The sequence below is a fragment of the Natrix helvetica genome, assembly GCF_964273705.1.
Source record: "Natrix helvetica genome assembly, chromosome: 12".
In the NCBI taxonomy this organism is placed as follows: Eukaryota; Metazoa; Chordata; class Lepidosauria; order Squamata; family Natricidae; genus Natrix; species Natrix helvetica.
The window spans coordinates 20,607,840-20,628,091 of NC_138556.1; the positions used below are offsets into that span (position 1 = coordinate 20,607,840).

The 20,252-nt window shown below is 53.6% G+C and overlaps 1 protein-coding gene across 1 annotated transcript; it reads right to left on the bottom strand.

Moving 5' to 3' along the window:
• Nucleotides 1-445: 445 nt before the first annotated feature.
• On the bottom strand, nucleotides 446-1,988 carry LOC309398359 (C2 calcium-dependent domain-containing protein 4C-like). Its single transcript, XM_081965180.1, has one exon. It carries the CDS (start codon nucleotides 1,847-1,849, stop codon nucleotides 590-592), a length of 1,260 nt encoding a protein of 419 aa, XP_081821306.1. The 5' UTR covers nucleotides 1,850-1,988; the 3' UTR covers nucleotides 446-589.
• Between the last annotated feature and the right edge of the window lie 18,264 nt (nucleotides 1,989-20,252).

A 20,252-nucleotide genomic window follows, 5' to 3' on the forward strand; every position in this document is an offset into this window, starting at 1 on the left:
TGCTGAGAAGGGCAGAAGCACAGTTGGGTCCCCAGGGAGCTCCGGAAAATGAGGCTATTCAGAAGACAGATTTATGCCTCCGCCTCGCCCTCAGTAAGACGGCAGTCTCCGGGCTGATGGATTACTTCCTCTGCTCCTCCTTGAGGCCATCGAGGAAGGAAACAAGGCCTCCTCCTGCTCGCAGGATGAGGCCATTCAGAGACCCAGCTGAGATGGGAGGAAGCCTGGGGAACCACCCCCGAGGTCTTCCCTTCTGCTCCACCCACAGGCCTGAAGGGGCAACTTCCCCACCTTACGCAGATGCGCCAAAACCTCCCACTTTAGAATGAGGTAGATGATTTTACGTTTTCTCATTTTGGGGACTCTTCGCCAGTCCTGGGTGGGCAACTCTGGAATCAGCCAAAGCAGCCCGGTTAGAGTTGAACTCAGGCCTGGGATCCCAAAGGATTCTCCTCTGTGATTTAGGAACCAGAGACATCAGGTGTGCGTATTTAAATAAAATTCCACTTTATTAAAAAAAAAAAAACCCCACAGAGAATAAATAAATAAATAGATCTGGGGGTGGTGGGGGTGTTTGTCCGTGAGTTTCTCAGGTGGCTAAAATCTGCATCAGGGGCACTTCGCTCTCCCCCAGAACCAGGTCCCTCTTCATGTTGCCCCCTTTGTTCAGGGCCTTCATGCGGACGGAGAGCCGGCCCAGGTGCTCCTCGGAGACGCCCAGGAAGAAGAAGTCCTCGTTGAAGATGGGGTTGCGACTCCTCTTGATGACGGTGCTGCGCTGCTTCTGGAGCTTCCCCGGCAGGAGCGAGAAGCTGATGCAGCAGTTGATGCCCTTGGGCTCCAGGGGGGCCTCCCGGTAGAGACCCTCCACGCTGATCAGACGGATGCGCAGGCGCTGGTTGGCGGCGCAGTGCTCGCAGGAGAGGCGCAGCAGCCCCCCCTTGTCCATCACCACGGTGGTTTCCCTGCCCAGCCGCTCCGGCCCGCAGGGGTAGTCCAGGGGGAAGGCAGGCAGCGGTAGGAGTCCGGAGGCCGGCGGGGGCAGGGGGCTCTCCGAAGAGCGACGGGGAGACCCAGGGCTGCTGTCTGTGGAGCTGCCCTCGTCCAAAGACAGGGAGCCGGCCCGCGTGGGGCCGGACAGCCTGCGGGCGCTCCAGGGTTTGCCCAGCAGCCGCTCCTGGCTCCGGGCTTTTAGAAGGCAGCTGGGCCGGGTGGGAGACCTGCCCAGCAGGGGTGAGCCAAAGGGCGAGGACTCGCTGGAGGAGGCCGTGTCGCTGTCCCAGGCGCCTTGCCTGCTGAAGAGGTGCCGGCGGATGGCAACCGGGCTGGAGGCCGGCTCCCTGCCACCGTAGCTGCTGGAGCGAGAGCGGGGCAAGGCCAGGGAGTTGCCGGAGCCCTCGCTGTGGAAGATGGACTCTTTCCTGCGGGTGTGGGGGCTCTCCAGCAGCACGCAGAAGCCGTAGGAGGTCTGGGTCCTGGGCACGTGGGGCAGAGAGAGGGCCGCCTGCGACTGGGGGTCCGAGTTGGTGCCGCCCTGCTCCGACTCCTGGAGCTCCTCCACGCTCTCCACCTGGATGAGGTGGGGCGGGAAGGGGCCGGGGGAGGCCGCTTCCTGCAGGCCCGGCTCCGTCAGGCTGTGGCGGGGCTGGAAGGCAGGGCCGGGGCTCTTGGCCGGCGGAGGGCTGCTCAGCCGTGGAGGGATGCAGAACTCCGGGATGCGGTCCGGGGTCAGGATGTTAGGGAAGGCGAGGGCGGCCGCCTGGCCCTTCTCGGAGGGCAGCGCCAGGAACCAGGGGCCCAGCAGACCGGCTTCTCCGGGGGACGCCCGCATCTTCTCCAGGAACCACATCGGCGCCGGGAAACGCTGCTGCTGCCTGCGCGGAGGCGGCGGAGTTAAGGCTGCCGGGAAGCGCTTCCGAGCGCCTCTTCCCCGGCTTCCCTCCACAGTCCGCAGGGGCGCAGCTACCCGGCTCGCTCTCACAGGCGCTGGAGCGGTTTCCTCGGGGCTGCCGGCGGCTCTGCAGTGGCCGCCTCCGTCGCGGGCTCCACCTTTTATGCCCGGCCCGCCAGCCGCAGCCCAATCGCGGCGCTGGGACGGAGCGGGGGCGTCTCCCGGGGGCGCGCGCGGCGGCGGGGCGGCGCGAGGGAGGCCGGGGCCGGAGCGCTTCCGCGGCGGTGAGTCCTTCTCCGGGCGGCGGTCCGCTGGCGCTGCGCGTCCTCCGACCAAGCGGCGGGTGAAGTCGGGGCGCTCCCGGATGCTGGCCTGGTGCGAGGAATCCTCTTTGGGGGGCGCCCTCCTTCGCCCGTCCTCACCTTGCGGGGCGAAGGGCTGGAGGAGAGCCCCGGAGCCGCCTTTCCTTTCTCCCTGGACGGGACCCGGCGGGAAGTCCGAGCAGAGAGGCTGAAAAGAAGGTCTTGGGATCTGACAGTGGCCAATGACCTCGGGGGTGGGGGGGCGCCCTGTCCTGGACGGCACAGCTAGGGAGGCCCGAGGGAAACCGGAGCCTGTCCAGAGAGACTCCGGGAGGGAAGGAGGGCCTTGTGGGGGAGGGGAGTTGGCAAGACTGCTTAGCCTGAAGAAGAGAAGGGGGCACAAAAAGGCAAAGGGGGCGTTCAGAGACCCTCCCAAAGGACAGCAGTGGGCATAAAGGGCAAGGGGAGAGGCTGCCTTGGGAGGTGAGGGGCTTTTTCAGCGGGGATGATGAAGCAGAGGCTGAGGATGGATCACTCCGCTCTTTAAAAAGACCCCCGTTGGGTGGGCTGCAACACCCTCCTTTCTTAGGGGAGACGTTGCCATTTTTTCGTCAGCAGCCCCATTACCTGGGCAAGGGCTCCGCTGCCTGGGACAGCCACAAGGTCCTTCCCGAGGAGCCTCTGCTACTCCCAATAGTGATGGCTGGCAGCAGAGGCAGGTGGGCTCAGGAGGAAGACCCCAGGCAGGCTCCGTTCCTCTCTTCCAGCTCTGTCCGATGGGCTGCTTTTATTTCCAGCTCCCGAGCTGGAAGAGGGCCGAGATGGTTGGCAAGGAGAGGCATCTTAGCAAGAGAGGAGATTCCTTGGAAAAGCCCAAGAAGCAGGAAATGGTGCCCTCTTTTTTTCCTCCTTTGTGGCAGAGACAGCAGGCAGGCAAGGATGGGGCAGATCTTTGCTTGGGTCAACAGCGCCACCTGCTGGCAGCTGTAGAAAAATGCCACTTGCTGCACCCAAAGTCCGCAGACACCTTCAGCTGAGAGTCAGAGGAACCACAAACGCATCTCGGCATAACAGGGTGCAGGCAGAGAAAATGAAAAGAATTGAATGCATTGTGTCTCCCTTGGGCATCCTGTCAAGCAAGCGCAGCCACAACACTGTGAATTACCTGGCCTTTGTAAGAGTCCTTCTAAGAACGAAACTCCTGCACATTGTCACAAATGCAAAACTCCGCTTACAGAAATTCCAGGTGCAGCTTTGCCCCCAGCTGAGGAACCGACAAGTGGGGGACGTCTTGAAGCCACGTGGCCCATTAGGCTGGGAAAGGCCACTGGAGCTCATTGCCTGCTCCGCATAAAGAAGGCAGGTGCTCTGAGTGGGCAGCAGCACCACCTCCAGGGGTCACAAAAGCCCCCTCCCCATCTTAAAACTGCCAAGATAGAGGAGCCCCAGAACTCCCCACTGGGATTGCAGAAGCAGAGGAACACCGGCTGCCTCTGTTCAAGTCTTCCCCTCTTTCACGTTTTTGCTCTCTCCTCAGCCGAGTATTTTCAATCTCCGGAGCCTGGTGATTTGGGGGGTCTGAGGATACCTGCCTGGGAATTTGGGGAGGGAAACCATTTCCTGCTTGAGAGGCCAGGGCTGGATCTAGGATCCTTGACCCACAGGAATCCCATCCAAACAGAGCTTGGAAAGGTACCAAATTGGAATCAGCAGCCCCGTCTTCATGCCTCAAGAATTTTGTAATTGGGAATGGCCAGGTTCCAGCTGTATTCATTCACAGCATTGGACCGAAAGTTGCAGACCTATAAAATTGATTCATCATCCCTTTCAGTTCTAGATACGGGTGAATTTCCACTCTGGAATCCCATCCAAGGAGCGTCATGGTTTTAATGTCTTCAACAGCCAGGGGAGCAAGGCATCTCTTAATCTCGTGGTAGGGCTGAGTCTGGGTGGTGGCCCTGCGTTCCTTGCAGGAAGTGGTGAGAGCACAAAAGGAGGAACCATCTCGGTGTGATATAAAGAAGTTCAGGGAGTTCAGTCTTGAAAGGGAGACCAATGATATTGTTTATATATTAAGAAGAAACTAAGTTTAAGAGGGAAATAGGGGGAAAGAACAGAATTGTTAAGCTAAATGTTTTCTGTGTAAAAACTGAAATTGAGGATGTATGTGGTTTATAGCAAAAGAGGTTAATAGATGAAAGAGGAAAGGATAATCTGGTTTAAGCTTACAGGGTAATTGGTGATATTGTTTAGATACTAAGAAGTTTAAGATGAAAAAATTGAAAGAGAATAAATTGGGTTGGAGATGGAAACAGAACTATGATGAAAAAAATGTTAATTTGTCAAATTGGTATCATGGATGTGTAATGAACTATTTGAGATGTTAAAAAGTGTGTGTGAAACTTTGGAAGGCAAAGATAAGCTAGAAATGTAGATGGAGCACTCGGACCAGGAAATGGAAGAGAAGAGAGTAAAAGAGGGCTCAATTGAAGAACAAGAATAAAAGAAAAGGAACTAAAAATAAGAAGTCCAGGGAGGAGGAGGAGGAGGAGGAGGAGAGCTTTGGTGTTGGAGAAGACTCCTGGGAATGCTGTGGACAGCCAAGCAAACCAATAAACTGATCATTGAGCAAAGCAACCCAAAATTCTCTCTCGAGGCACGGAGGACCCGGCTCAAGCCAGAAGGAAGGAGGAGAAGAGGCTGAACAGGAACAAGTGACAAGGGGTACCCTGTTGGGAGACCTGAAGACCATGTTGGGGACAGACCCTCCTGGAGAACATTTATCTCTGCGGTCACCAAGAGCATCAGCCTGACAACATGGGGTCAGTCAGTGTAGAGTTCTGGCTTCTTTGAGAAGTCTATATTGCTGGGGAAAGAGAAGGAAAGTGGAAAAGAGGATGACCAACAGAGAGTGGCGGGACTCAATCCCAGGCATGACCAGTGAGGAAGCCACTAAAAGTCTCTTGCTGAACCTTGTTGTCCACTGCATTATTTCTGAGAGAGACATCCTCTTCCTTCCTTTGGTCCTGTGGCCGGTACATACCGAGAGGCAGAAATAAGAATTCCCATAGAATTCAAAGCCAAGGGGCTGAAGTTGGAGTTGACAGCTGTGAGCTGCACACCAGTTGAGGCAGGAGCCTTGTGGAGTACAGCCTGGCTCTGCCGTGCGGTGGAGCTGGGCAGAGAGATGGGAAGCAGCTTCTTTTTAGCACGGCAGTCTCCAAGTATCTCTATGGAGAGAAGACGCCAGTTGCGCAAGGGGTGGGGTGCCATGTCTAACCACTTCTTCTGAGTGTCAGAAGAAGCTCTTTGTGGCTCAGATTTTCAGATGCCTGCTAAAAACATTCTGCATGGAATATGCAAAAGTATCTAAGAGGGAAGGGAGGAAATCAGCAAGGAGCTTGGAGTGAGTGGGGAGAAAGCATAAAACACATGAGCTTGCACTGCTGGGCTATCAGGAATATTTCCCCATCGCCTTGGAGGAGCTAAAGCCGAGGGTGGGGTCTTTCGAAGAGACCCCCGAGGCTCCAGGCCTAAGGTTCAGGCCTTCTCCAGAAAAACCACAAGCCATTTTGCCCCCTCAGTAAATAAAGTTGGTATTGCAATAAGAAAGGTTCCGAGAATGGCATCCTTCCTGGCCTTTAGAAAGAGAATTTAATTTGTTTTCCCTGAATAATAAATAAAGTATGTCAGTCTGTGTAAACGGAATCTTTTCCCCTCCTGCACATAACGATGGGATCAACCGGAATGTGCAAGGTTTGTGCAAAGAGTGTGCAACGCTGGGGCCTCCTTGGCCATCTTGGAAGCAGATGTTCCAACTTTATTAAAGTTAGCAGTACAACAAGACTAATCATAATGGGCTTTGCTGGGGAAACCAATTAGTTTTTGGCAGCTCTCCCAGACAGGAAATGCACTTTGGGGACTGCGAGACTCTCCTTCACAGCTCCTCCGCAGGATCTCGGCATTCAGAGAGAGAGAGTGTGTGTGTATGTGTGTGTGTCTGTGTCCAGCCCAGGGCAGCCACGGCCACCATTTGTCTTGCCAAAACTTCAAAGGCACACAATGGTGTGAATCTCAAGCAGGAGCTGCAGAGAATTCAAATAAAACTGCAGGACAAAAGGCCACCCTACAGATGTTGGCACCACAAAGAGGTATGCCCACGCTGGCACTGATCTGCAGTGTTTTCTCTGAAATCAGTTCAAATGCCACGGGATCGGGGTGGGCAACCTTTGCGACCTCTGGGTTTCAACTCCATGCTGGCTCGGAGGGTCCGAGAATTGAAGTCCAAGAGCCTCAAAGGGCCATAGTTGCCCGGCCCTGCCAAGATCTCCGTGGCTGGCTGGGGGATTCTGGGAGTTGAAGTCCACAGGTCTTAAAGTGGGCAAGGTTGAACATTCCTACTCCAGATTGTTCGGATCTGAATATCTATTCTGGATCCTGTGCAACACCGGGAAAGTTTGCTTGGATTTTCTGCCGTTGATCTAGTATCATGGGTGGATATATTACCCAATTACATTGGACGTAAGTTTTCCAGCACCAAGAATGGGCCCTTTCTGACTCACTAGAAGGGCCGGGGAGGTTTATGACCAGACAGGCAAAGGCCTTTAAGGGTGTAAAAGTGCTTTGTGAGTAAACATTCTGTCTCCTCCAGGGCCCACCCCACCTCCCATTGTTTTGCTGTCTGATTTGCAAAGGTTTCTAGGTGGCAGCTGTGCCCCTGGCCTTAAAACAGGTAAAGATAACAAAGGTCTTTTCTGACCACTGGATGCCCTTCAAAAGCCCAGATGGTTCTCTCTCTGCTTCCCCAACTGCCCTTCCTGCATGGAAGGTTTGTGCGATGCTGGCTGGCAATTCCATCGCAACTTTCTTTCTTTGCAAGGATCGTTTTGTTTTGTATAACTGTTTTTTTTTAATAAAGATTTTTAAAAAGCAAGAAAACAGTAGGACGTCTATAAAATCACAAAAGTCACATAGGACCTTTTCTAATGTATTTAACACCTGGGTGTTTAGGGGAGTCAGAGCCCCATAACCGAAAGGGCTGTGGAGGTCATTGGCCCTTGCAGGATGGCTGGACAGGCTCCGTAGCTGAAACACTGGCTCTCTTTTTTAAAAGGTTTATTATTTTTCCATTTTCATAACATATAAACCACATGCATACTGTTACATAACCAACATTATTTTATATTGTTAAATGTTTACCATCAATTTGTCTTACCATCAACCCCCAAAAACGATTATTGGCTCTTCTGCTCTCCATACACCATATCTGTACCCTATCCATCACTTTCCTCTCTGCTGGCGCTCTCCAGGACCCCAGGTGAAGGAGGCCAGTCTGGTAGCAACTCTTCCAACTAATTAAATGCATCAAAAGGCATCCATTTTTTCTAAACTGCCACTTAAGAAAAGAAGCTACCAGTTAGTGCTGATTTCTTACCATAAACCAGAGTTTACCAAGCTGGGCAAAAATTCTGGGAGTTGAAGTCAATGAAGCTGATGTGTGAATAAAACCAACAGGCCTCCAGGAGAATCCCGGGTGGTCCTGACGAGAGCAGGGGCTTCAGCCACGGTTCCAGCCCCCAGGTGCCTCTGCTCCAGCCTGCTCCCTCCTTCCAGGGTCCTCCTTCAGGTGGGCTGAGCAGAGAGGGAGGAACCTGCGCGCTCCTTCTTCCCTGACCAGGACCCGGCTCCTCTTCCTTTACCTGCCAGCAGGGGGCAGCCTGGTCTTATTTTCCAACCCTCTCCCTGGAGAAAAGGCTTCGGGCGGAGGGAATGCCAGCTTTCTCACCCAGCACCCGGCACAGAGTAGAAGGTCTGCGGTTCCAGACGTAGAAGAGCCTCGGCTTAATATGTCCACAGGCCTTTCCCAGAGACGGACTTACTCCGGGGCTGTGTAGGAGAGCGGAGGCTTTTTGCGCCTCTGAAAGGGCGAGCGAGGTCTTATTCCCACGTCCGCGGGCTCCCCGGGGCTGCGCTCCCACGCGCCCTGCCCGAGATGGAGCCGCATCGCTCAGGCTCTCCTGCTCGCCACTAGTTCCGCTCTGCGCCTCCTCCCCCCCGCCTCGGTGAGAGCGGACTAGCGCCTTGACACTCGGGAAGGCAAGTCGCCCCCCCCCCTCGACCCTCAAATTGCTTCCAGCTGAGCCTGCCGCGCAACGCCGGTTCTGTGCGCGGACGCCCTGGGCGGCCGCCTCGCCTCGCCTCGCCGCAGCTCCCGCCTGGCCGCCGGACGCGGGGAAGGCTTCGCAGGGAGCCGCCGATGCCGGGAAGCCGTGCCCGCCGCCGCCCGGTAAGGAGAAGGGCCTCCATCGCCCCGCACCCTGCTTCCCGCGTCGCCCTCCCCAGGGACCGGGCAGGAGCCCCTGGGCGGCAGCGGAGGCAGAGGGGGGGGCGGGCGGGGAGGCAGGGGGGGCGGGGGTCGCCGGGGGGGGAGGCCAGCTGGCCGGCCGGTTGGTCCCGGGCTGATGACGCGCTTCCTGCCCTCCCTGGGCCGGGGGTCGCCGCCGCCTCCTGCCCAAAGCCCGCCCGCCGCCGTGCGCCGGCTCCCAGTGGCGCTGGAGGCGGCGGAGGCGGCGGCGGCGCGGAAAGGCTCTCGCCCGCTTGGCCCTGCTAGCCGGTAAGGCTGCGGCGGGCGGCGGGGCTGCGCTGGCGGGCCGGCGGGGGCGAGGCGGGCGGCGGCGGGGCTGCTGAGGCTGCAGCGCGTTGGGCGACACCTGCCTCGGGCACCGCCGGCATCCACGCGGCTGGCCGGGCGGGCGAGGGCGGCGGGCGCGGAGCGGGTGTTTCTGAGGGGGCCACGCCGTTCGCTCTCCGGGAGGCTGCCGGTGGGCGCGGAGGATTCAGCCGCCCCGAGGGGGCCCCTTCCGGCTGGCCGCCCCTCCTCCGCCCCGCTGGGGACCAGGACTGGAGCCCCCCCCCCAATGCCTCCCGCGTGGGAGCCCGGAGGAGCCCTGAGTCCCCCGGAGGGAAAGGCCGGGAGCGCTTGAAACCAGCCTGTTGGGGGGGGCTGTGTTGGGGGGGGCTCGGGGCGGCCTCAGGGGGCAACCTGCCCGTCGCCCGCCCCACCGGGGAGCCTGGGGGGGTGGCGCCTTCCCCCTGGGCAGTTGCACTTCTTCACCCCCCCCCCTCAGCCACAGATGGGGGTCTTGGACTCCCAGAGGGCCCCAAGCGGACTGTGGGATTCTGGGAATGGAAGTCCACGCGGCTTAAAGTGGCCAAACGCTGATTTACCAGACAGAATGCTCCATTGTGAGGGGTTGCAATGCAGAGGAGGGGGGGGGGGGTTCTCCTGATTTCCGTGTTCCTGGGGGCAAATAATGCAAAGACACCCCCCCCCCATGGCTTGCTCTTTGTGGACGTGCTGGGAGGAATGGTGGGTGCCCCAATGAGAGAGGCTGTACCAGGAAGAGCTAGCCACCTTTGGGGGAGGGGGCTGGAGAGACCCTCCCCCGCACTGCCCTTGGGTGTCTTGTCCGTCCTCTTGGTGCGATTGGGGACCTTTGATGGACGCCTTATTTAAAAGTTCACAGGGTTGAACTCGTATTAGGAAGAGTCCTCGAGTGGCAAAGCACTGGGCACATCTTCTGCCATTCCTCTGGGGGAAACCTGGGGCTGTGCCCGATGCCGGCCGAGTGGTTGGCAGGTAGCAGCTGTTCTGCAGCCGATGGGCCCGTGTGGGCGCTCCGATCCGGGTTAGCCTTGGGTGGAGGAAGCCGTTTTGTTTGCCTCGATCAGCCCTTCAGGCGCTCGGCCACGTGTCTGGCTTCGTTATTCCGGTCAAAGAGAGCGAACGGTCTTGGCACCAGGAGGATCAGCCAAAGCAACCGGACGTCTGCTCTTCCTCTGCATGTTTTGAATTCTTCAGGTTCAAAAGAGGGAGATTGCTAGATTAAAGGGGTTGTTTTGAGTTGATGTGAGGATGTTAATTGGGTGCTTAATGCAAGTTGAATCTCTGTTGAGGATGGAGCAGGTACTCTTGAAGACATTTTCCTCCCCCCCCCAAAGGCAGGTCCGACTCAGTCCCCCCAAGGGGTCAGGTGGTTCTTGATAGCTCAGCCTCCCCATCTGCCCTCCTGCGCCCCAGAGGATCCACCTGGAGTGTCTCCTTGGCCTCTGCAGAGGCATCCAAGCCCCCCCCCTGGTGGGTTTTCCTTGCCTACCTTGCTGGGGCTCTTGGTGGTGTCTGTGAAGATGTGACTTTTGTGGTGAGGGTTGGGGAGGGGGGGAAACTCTGCAAGACTTGGCAGCTGCCAGTCACTTTCTGCATCCTGGATTTTCATTTAATCGTTCCTGGGGAACATCGGTTCACATCTTGTTAACTGTGTCTTGACTTAATTGGCTTGGTCCTCACAGCCTGATAAGCCATGATGATGCCTTGCTTAGACTTGGATTTGCCCAGGGCCTCATGCCCCAAGCCACGTGATGGTTTAGTGGGCAGGCTTTGCCTCCGATAGCGGCTCCCCAAGGTCTCGGGCAGATCCTCATGGCTGGATCTGGACTCTTTGTCCCCAAAGAGAGAGAAATTAATATGTGGAAGAGGTTCCAAAATTCTCAGCCCATTTTTCTGTGGGAGACACGCTTGGGCTGGTGCACATGATGTCCCAAATATTTTCCATGTGATTTTCAAATGCAAGCCCAGCGCTTTTCTGCTGTGAAGTGTGGCCGATGGGCTGGTGAATCCGATGCGTGCACATCCTTCTCTCCTGAGTGGTGCTGCCCGTGCCTGTAGATGCCTTCGGTAAGGACTGTATCGTGTTGGGTGCAGGTTGCCCACTGCCTGGCAGCCCAAAGCAGCTGAGCTCATACCTGAAGCCCCGGAGGCTGCCTTTCATTTGTCTTGCACAAGAAGACAGTTTCTCTCCTAATCAAATAATGCCTGATAATTAAGTGGAGGCTTTGAGCCAGTGCATGAATATGCATCTGAGTGCGGGGAAGTGGATGAACCGAAGGCTGGTTGGTTGGCATGGTGAATCAAGCACGAGCATCCTTCTTGGGCTGGGAGGGGGGAGGGCAGGGCTGGTCTTCCTGCAGGAATATTTATGGCTTTGAGCTGAAATACAGTTGGACATTTCCGCAGATGGACAGGCATGTGACCCAAACAGCCCAGGGTTTCCTCTTTGACCCCCTGTGCGAAGTCACTCGGTGGTTCGTTTCGCCCATCCCTCCTCTCCTAATGGGGTGTGTTGGCGTTTCAGGGAGGGCACCAGGATTGGGGCCCCGAGCTGCCCTATCCAGCCGGACGCAGCTGGGCAGTGGGAAGGGGGCTGTGTTGCAACCTGGAGCTTTTAATGGAGGAGGCGCCTCTCCTGACCAGGAACTTTGGCAGCTCAAAGGGGGCCTTGCGGATGTATTTTTATCTCATTCTTCGCTGCCAGTTGTCGGCCTACATATCACAGCTATTTTCACACCAGTTATAAATGACCAAGGGCCCCGATCCCCTTATTAGGCTCTCGGCGATCTTTCAGAGTTTGGATGTCTTGGACTCCGTGCCCATCATCTCGGCTGCAGGTTGCTGGGGCTTGTAGTCCAGCACATATGCAGGGAAGGTAGCTTGGGTTAATGGTTGATTTCTTGGGCCACTAAGTCTCAGCACAGCCTTTCCTCCATATCTGGTTGCGTCTGGTTCCTTTTAGGCAGGGGCCTCCTGGCATGGGTTCCACAATCCATTTGTGGTGCTTTGGCTTCCCCTCCTTGTGTGTCAGTCGGGGGGGGGGGGGAGAGCCCTCCAGTCTGCCTTTTTTTGGCCTAGAAATTATTTTGGTCTCCGGTAGGGAAGATGGAACCCAACAACGCAGTTCACCTGAGGACAAATAGCTTCCTTTGAAAGTGGGATCCTTGGTTTTCATCCATCCTGGACGTCCCAGCAGGGGAGGGAGATCTGCAGGGTGTGGTGTGCTTAGCTCCCACCACCGCAGTTGCCCCCTTCCACTTGTTTGACCAAATCTTGGGGAGAAAATAGATTGAAAAAAGGGAAAACCCTTCAGCAAAGCCAGATGACATTCCTGTCTAGATCAAATCTTTGAGGGGGGGAGGAATTGCTGATGGAATCCTCATGTTCCCCCCCCTTTTTGCTGATCCCTGAATTGGGGTGACCTCCAGGCACTTCCCAAAACGCCCTTTAGCTTTGAGAATTACTTTTTTGAGGGTGGGGGGTTGTCTGGAGAAGCTGCCCTCTCCTCGTCACCGCATTGACCTTGAGCTGCTGCTGGGGAAGGCCGCCGTGGCCTGTGTGGATAAATATTTCTCCTTTAAACTGCTTGATAAGCAAACGGCTTTTGTTTTTCCAGGGGGGGGTCTTAATCCCTACCAACTCCATCCCGCCCTCCTGTGCCCCCCCTCTTCTTCTCCTCCCCCCTGCGGACTGCCAGGGAACCCCCAAGTTGCAATCTGCAATCAAGCACCAGCCTCCTCCCACTTGTAATTTGGTGGGTGCTGGGGAAATTGTGGCCTCTTAATTATGGGGAGGAGACGAGGGAGGCTGGAGCCTCCCTGGGGTTTGGCTTTGCCTCTTGGGAACCCATAGAGCGGCAGGATTTGTCCCTGCGTAATTGCACTTTTCATACACATGTTGTCGTGTTTTTGTAAGAATAATTAGCTCCTGAATAGCCTGGTGGGTTGTAATTAGAAGACAAAGCACCTCCACTGCTCTGGGTGGGCAAGCGTTTTCTCCTTTTGGGTCTGCTTGGCACAGCAGCCTGGGTTGGTTCCGCTGGGCACGAGGGCAGAATCCGTGCAAGAAGCCGGGCGTGGGTGGCTTGTGCTTCAGAAGTGCCGCCTTGTCCCCGCAGGTGGCAATGATGGTCTCCGTGGGGGAAGGACTCCACTCATGTGCCCTTCAGCCACCAGGCTGGCCTGGGGTCTCTTGAGTGCCCTGCTTGTCCTCCCTTCTCCAATTCTGCAGATGGGGCCAGAGAATTATTTTGCCCACCTGCCTAGATTTGGAAGCCATTGTTTCAGGTGGAAAGCCCAGTTTTTCAGAATGTGAAGAAGATCCAGCCACCCACGAGACCCAGTTGCCCGTTGAGTCGGCCTGCCTCCTAAACCAGCCCTTCTCTCGGGATACTTTGAGCCACAAGCAATTCTGCAACTTATTCCGACAGATTCAGAAAGGCTTCGTGGCCCCAGAAGGTTGATTTCAATTCGGGGGGGGAGGGGGGCTGTAAATGCTGTCTTGAGGTAGCAGATTTTGGAGTCCAGATTCCTAGAGTCTTTGCTAGCTCTCCTCAGTTAGTCCAACTTTAACCCAGTTTATACTAATCTAACATGACCATTCTTTACCTCCTGCCCTCTAAGTGTTTGAGACTACATTTCCCAGCATCCCCAGCCTGTCTGGCCCATGCTGTGCCGTCCAGGACATCTGGAGGTGATTGCATGAAAGCAGCTGGAGCAGCTCCAGGCTCTGTTTTAAATTGTTTGAATGCAGAGAGCGAAAAATCCTCCAAACGGTCAGATATATTTGCCCTGAATCTGATTTACTTATCTTCTTTGGAGGCCACACACGCTCCGGGGGATTGCTCTGGCGTCTCCTCTCCATCCCTGCAGGAGGAGAAGGCCTCTCCCGGGTCTGCTTTAAGGGTGGGCCTTTTTTTAAAAGAGTCTTTATCAGGATCCTTCCCAGCAACTGAAACAAACCGGTTTCCCATCCACAGAAATTCCCCTTGGAAATCAGCTGCCATTCTCTCTCCCCCCCACCCCGCCTTCAAATTCAGTTGAATAGGAAAGAAGACCCAGGAAGCAAGAATAGCTGGTGAGCAGACTAGTTACGTGTTTCCCCCAAAATAAGACAGGGTCCTTAAAATAATGGGATGTGCTGAAATGAGTAAATTGACATTTGAAGTTAGAGAACAAGAAGATAAACAATTTTATAGGATTTGGGATTTATTTTATTCGTGGTTAGATAAAAAAATATGGTAATGAAAGTTTCTAGAGAATATCTTAAATATAAGAACCATTGAATGATATAGAATATAATATAAAAATATCTTACCACTGGAAATACTAGAGATGGTAATACTAAATTGCTATGGTGTGAATAATCCCAATATTTGATATATTTCGTGGAAAATGAAGAAAAAGGGTGATAGTCAAATAAATGAGGTATAATAATAACAATGTATATAAATGTTCTTGATTGGATAATTGGTGACTTTATATGAAGTGTTAAGGGATGAGTGTGGAAGGGAATGCACAGAAACCTAGTAACCAACCGACACTGTTTGTAAATGAAGATGGCTTTATGTTGTTAGTTTGGTTTGTTTATGTTTGCTTAAAAATAAAAACTTAAAAAAAGAAAGGCGGGGTCTTATTTTCTTTTGACCCCCCGAAATAACTGCTTGACCTTATTTTTGGGGAGGTCTTATTAATTTTGAGGTGCAGGAGGCGGCGGCAACCTCATGGATGCTGCTGTGTTGCAATATTTTCAGGAGGGGCTTATTATCCAGGGAGGGTTTATTTTAGTGCAAGCGCTCAGAAGCCCGATTGGGCTTATTAGCCAGGGTGATCTTGTTTTCGGGAAAACGGGGTACCAGTAGAGGCTGTGACTTAGTTCCCAATTATCTAAATTGAGGCTCCTCTTAACCATAGTTTGGGGAACCAGCTGTCATTGGAGAGATACAGAACATACAGCCTGTGGGGACACACCATAAACTACCACCTCCCCAAATTGGGCCACTTTTAAGACTTGTGGACTTCAACTCCCAGAATTATCCAGCCAGCATAGCTGGAGTTGAAGTCCACAAGTCTTAAAGTGGCCAAATTTGAATACCTCTGCCGTAAAACATCAGGATGGTTGAATTCCTGCGCTGGCCAATGCAAACTCCACATAAACTGGCACTGGAGTTGTTGCCCAACTGGCTAATGCAACATCTGGAAGCCAGCAGCCCAGCTCAAAGAAGTACCAAGAAGCTCACCTGCTCAGCCTTGTTTAAAGACCCAGAGAGGCTCCTTCAGTCTGAAAACAGAGCCACCTTCCCTTACACCCACCCCCCCTTTCCCTCCTTTCTCGCACAATGGAGCCTGCAAAGAGAAATCCCCCCCCCCTTGGAGGAGCCATGAGATTTCTCTCCATGCAGATAAGAAGGAAGATGTTCTAATCCACTTTGCCATCTAAGTGGCTCTTCTCTCTGTCTGCCTCCCTGCCAGTCTGGAACATTAAGATCAGGGGTTGTGACAAGTGGGGGGGGGGGGCAGGCAGGCAGCCGAGACCCAGAGTTCATCCCTCTCTCACACTCACCCATGTGGGACACAGATGGGAAAGTTCACAGGCATTCGGTCCGTTGTGTGCCAATCCCCAGGCAACATTCATAGCAGCGGTTGCTAGTTCTCGGCTCTGGTGTGAGTCGTAAGCTTTGTGCTAGCCCAAACCATGGCTAGTGAGCCCAACTTGAGTGCCAAGGGTAGGGATGGCAGTTCCTCCACCAGGCAGGATGAGGGCGTTCCAGATGCAGCACATCTGGGAAAGACCATCCCAAATCGAAACCCAGAGAGGGAATGTGGCCCCTCTTTGGCCAGTGAGGCAAACAGAAGCCACAAGCCTTGGGAAATCAACTTTCGCTGAGCTTCAACAGGTGCTGAGCTTCACAGGCCTTCTGGTGCTCTGGGGAATCTGGGAAGCTGATGGCCGTTGAGGATGGATTACATGCGCCTGACATGTGGGAGGCAGCTGCACTTCCTCGGAGCAGCTTAAGATGGGGGGGGCGACACCCCCACCCCCGTTCTTATTTGCCACCACCCGTTTGTCCATGAACACCAGGCAGAAATTGGCAGCAGTCTTGAGCGCTTGTCTCTTGTGGTAGAGGGATTCACTCTGACCAGGAGAACAGTCTGGTTGTGCCAAGGAAGCCTCAGCCCCACCCCCACCCCGAGAATCAGGGAGATGAAAGGTCCGTCATCAAGAAGACCCCCTCAGGGGGACGTGGAAGATCTCCACTTCTGGCTTCCCCTCACGAGGTTGTTCTTCACTTGTCATCTTCTCTGATGACTTTGCAGTGGTGCATCCTCAGGTGGTAGACCATACTAAAGCAGCCCCCCCCCCCTCCAAAAAAAAACAACTTGGCAACTTTAAGACTTGTGGACTTCAACTCCCAGAATTAAAGTTGCCAAGTTTGAAAACCTCTGTACTAAACCATGATTGACAGATTCTAACTGCCGAGTTCCTGTAGAATGCTACACCGAAACAAAGCAGTTGAGGTTTGGCTTGAGTGTAATATATGATCCAATTTTTAATAAGACAAGATCCAGATTCATCCACGTCTGTCTCTTCGTACATTTATGAGGATTTGGACCTGGTTTTCTGTTTGTATGGCCTGTCTTTCTTTCTTGAAGCTTAAAATGAGTTTATAGAGAGTTTCCATCCAGATTGGCCAAATCCAGCCCTCTCCTGTCCAACTGGACATTGAATGTAGGTTGACCATCGGATGTGTTCCTTCTGGGGCAATTGTCATTTTTAGCAACTTGTTTTCAATCGTCTCAGAGCATCTTGTCTCAAGAAGCAGAGATTCATTATGTGACAATGGGGGGTGTTGGTGTAAATAGGGGGCTATTTTATTGCCTCTCCAAGCTGCAGAAGCCTCTTGCAAGCTTCATTCTGTTCCCATCTTCTCTCTCAGCTCTGTGACTGAGACTCTGTTTGGGGTCACCGGCTAACATACACAATGGGCCTACAGAAGCTTGTTAAACTTATTCTTAAAGCAAAGACAAGGCTGCTTAAGCAAGATTGCCTTTTATGGAGGGAACTGTTGTTGCAGAGCGGGGAGCACGTTCAAAGAGAGTGCGAGGGGGAACAAAGCCCTGCTCCATCGGCATTTTTGGAACTGAAATGTTCAGTTCATCTTCCATCAAAGAAAAGAGCTATTCATATTGCTCCATCACTCTTGGATGGCTACCTTATAAGCGAACAATGTGGGGCTCCCGTTGAACACGGGGCAAGATCCATATTGCTCCCTATTTGCTGATATTAAGGAGGGCTTTTATTTAATTTCAGCTTATTTTCAACAGAAGAGAACATCTGCAGCTCAAGGTCGAACTGTGACGTCCTTGGTGCTCTCAGAGCTTGGTGGTTTGCTGGCCGATGTTTCATTACCCGACTGGGACTGATGCACTCAAGATGTTAGCGAGTTTGGTAATGAAACATCGGCAATCCAGAAAGCACCAAAGAGTCCACGCTTTGCCTTATTTTGCGTCCTCTTTCTTGAGTTGCAGGATGGCCTCTCCCATAGGGATTGACCAGGGTAGAGTTTGGTAGGCATACTCACGGCACAGTTCTCCACTTCAAGTTCAAATTTGTCCTGACCTTAAAGGGAGGTAGAAACAAAGTCATACCATTCCCCCGAATTGAATTATTTAATTGACTACCAAATTATTCTAGTAATCGTTCTTTGTGTTATAACTGGATCTGCTGCCTTGGCTGGGATGGATGGGCATGCAGACCCCACAAGCCTGGAGGGTCCCAGCTGAGGACGGCTTAGATTAAGTTTGCAGTGGGTGCCTCTGCTACTTTCCCCGAGAAACCTGCCTCTTACTCCCTTGTTCAACGGCTTTCTAAAGGCGCACAATGCACAAAGCCATCTCTTTGACACATGGATGGGAGCGTTATGGAAATGGAAAGAAAGATAACATTGTTGGCATTCCGGAAAGCCACACATGGGCTGCTCAAGGCATCGCGATAGGCATCCTCGACGTAGTCCTTAAGTCAACAATGATGTCCTTGTGCAGAGTCGGGTCCCCTCTGGTCCCAGCAGCTGGCCGGGATGAGGCCGATTCTTCTTCATGGGGACATTCCATTCCACGTCCATCTGGGCGCCAGCGGAGGCTTGGATGGGGGCAGAGGGGGGCCATTTCCATTGCCAGGAGAAATGGAGCGCAATGAGGAGCAGGAAAAGGCAGCATCAGGGGTGGTGGGGCAGAGATTTGGGATGGGGAGTTGGACTCCCATTTAGACTCCGTTATTCAACAAGGTGACGACCGAGCATGGCTCTTCTGCGCTGACTGTCGAGTGCTTCTCTACTGATGTTTTCTTGCACTTCTTAGTAGTTTTATTCCACCTTCCTTCATCGTGGCTGGTGCAGAATCCTCTCCAACCAGCAATTAAAAGGCTGCCCATTCGTTCCTCTTCAGAGTCGCCCAGGGCGTCAGTCTCCTTGCCCTGCTCCTTTTGCAGGACTGTTGAATGTGTGAAGTTGCCAGACTGATGGGCTCTGCGTCTTAAGCAATATAAATTTCAATAAGCCCGGCCAAAGTATTCTTTTTTTTCAAATTCAGAATTAGCAGATCAAAGCCGGTGGAGAATAATCTGCTCAAAAGCAGGACGTTTGTGCAACTTGGCTCAAAGTTCTTGCTAATTGAAGGGGGGAGACTTTGAGAGGTTTTTTTTTCCCCACCTTCCTGTTAATGAGTGAATTGCCTGCTGCTCCCTTTGGTTGAATTGCCAACTGGTCTTCCTTGGGCTGGTCGGACCTCCAGTCCCCTCTCCAGCTTCCTGGGTTTATTGATCTTTACCTTGTTGGCTTCTTTCTTCTCCATTTTCCTTGCCAAAGGACCTCACAGGCTTTTGCCATCTCCTCCCAGCCTTCCTGCTTCTGATGCAACCCTCCGGCGCCCATTTCCACTCCAGAGTCCTGTGTTGGTGGAGAGTGGCCACAGAGTGCTGGAGAAACGTGCCTGGTGGGGAGAGGGCAGTGGCCACGTGGGAGATCCAAAGCAGAGGACTTCTCTGCCTGGGCGTTTTCTACCAGCACCAGAGCGAATCCGTCCTCCAGCCCAGAAACGAAGCAAACTTCTACATGGCCTTCTCAAAATTGGCTTTCTGTTTTTGAACTCCTATCACACGCAACTGCAGGAATTCCTGATGCAACTTCATGGAAGTATGTTATTCAATTATTCAACCAAAATAACTGAACGAAATCTTTGCCTACAGCATCCTCCCCCCAAGGGAGTTTCCTCCGAATTGTATTGTACCCAGCCTGCGGAGTTGTGGGCCTAAGTGCTCCAGTGGGGAATTACGCCAGCGTGTTCCCACATGCCAGCGCTGGATGCAGTAGAGTCAGTGGGTGGCTTGCATCTATTCCTTCTTGAAGGGTCTCTTTTCCAATTTGGGCAGCTGCAATGGCGAGAATCCGTTGGCAGGAGCAGCACCAGGCAGAATTCAGATCCCTGGTGCCTTCTGATGCTGAGCAGAAACCGGTTTATTCTTGGCCGTCTCCACCCAAGTTTATTTCCAGCTGCAGTCAAGTTCTTCTGATGCCTCATTGTTTGAAATTGGCCTTGAGTTGTTCTGGAATCGAATTCTGGGTGATCAAGCACGGCGCCTCTACTTGCACAAAAGGCACTCCAGCAGTGAAGAAACTGTGGAGGGAAGATCACGGGGGGAGCTGGGAGAAGGGGAGATGATGCTGCCCAAGTGCCAGGCCCTGGAAGCCAGCCAAGTGCATTAAGGGCACTTCTTATCCAAAGAACTTGGTTGCAAGTTGCAGGTCCTTCGTAGAAGAAACGGACGATCGTCCAAGCCAGTTTTGCAGGACCTTCAAATCAATAATCTGGGCTACCAAAAGTTCAAAAGGAAACGGCTTGTGGTTCAGGCTGTGTCCGTGGATCCACATTTGTGTGCAAGGAGTCTCAGGGACTAGATATTCTGGGAGGGGTGCTTCTCCTCCTCCCCCTCGCAGTTGCGTGTTCTACATAAGAGCTGTTCCGAGTTCCTGCATTGCTGAGCAGACATTAATAGCTCTGCAACCTGAAACCTCCCCGCCTTGCCCTGTATTGTCGCAGCGAAATCTACTTTTGCAGAAGCAGGTCTGAAATCCCCACACTAAAAAAGAGGCTCCCTTTGCAGCCCCAGAGCAGCCGGAGAGAAGATGCTTTGAGCGGGGATAGGAACTCCAGAAAAGAGATGGCTTGGTATCCTGCAGACACGACCTCTTGGTTGGTGTAGCCAGGAAGCCGCTGGCAAAGTTTGCGGCATGGACTGACCCCTCTGATGGCTTGGTGATCTTCGGAAGGGATGCACCGACCTCTGAGATGGTGCTGAGTTACTTTGCTCCTTTTGGAGGAGATTCCAGAGCTCCAGA

Bases quoted from the DNA above. Each gene is read 5' to 3' on its own strand.
- LOC309398359 (XM_081965180.1), bottom strand. From the start codon at position 1,849: ATGTGGTTCCTGGAGAAGATGCGGGCGTCCCCCGGAGAAGCCGGTCTG.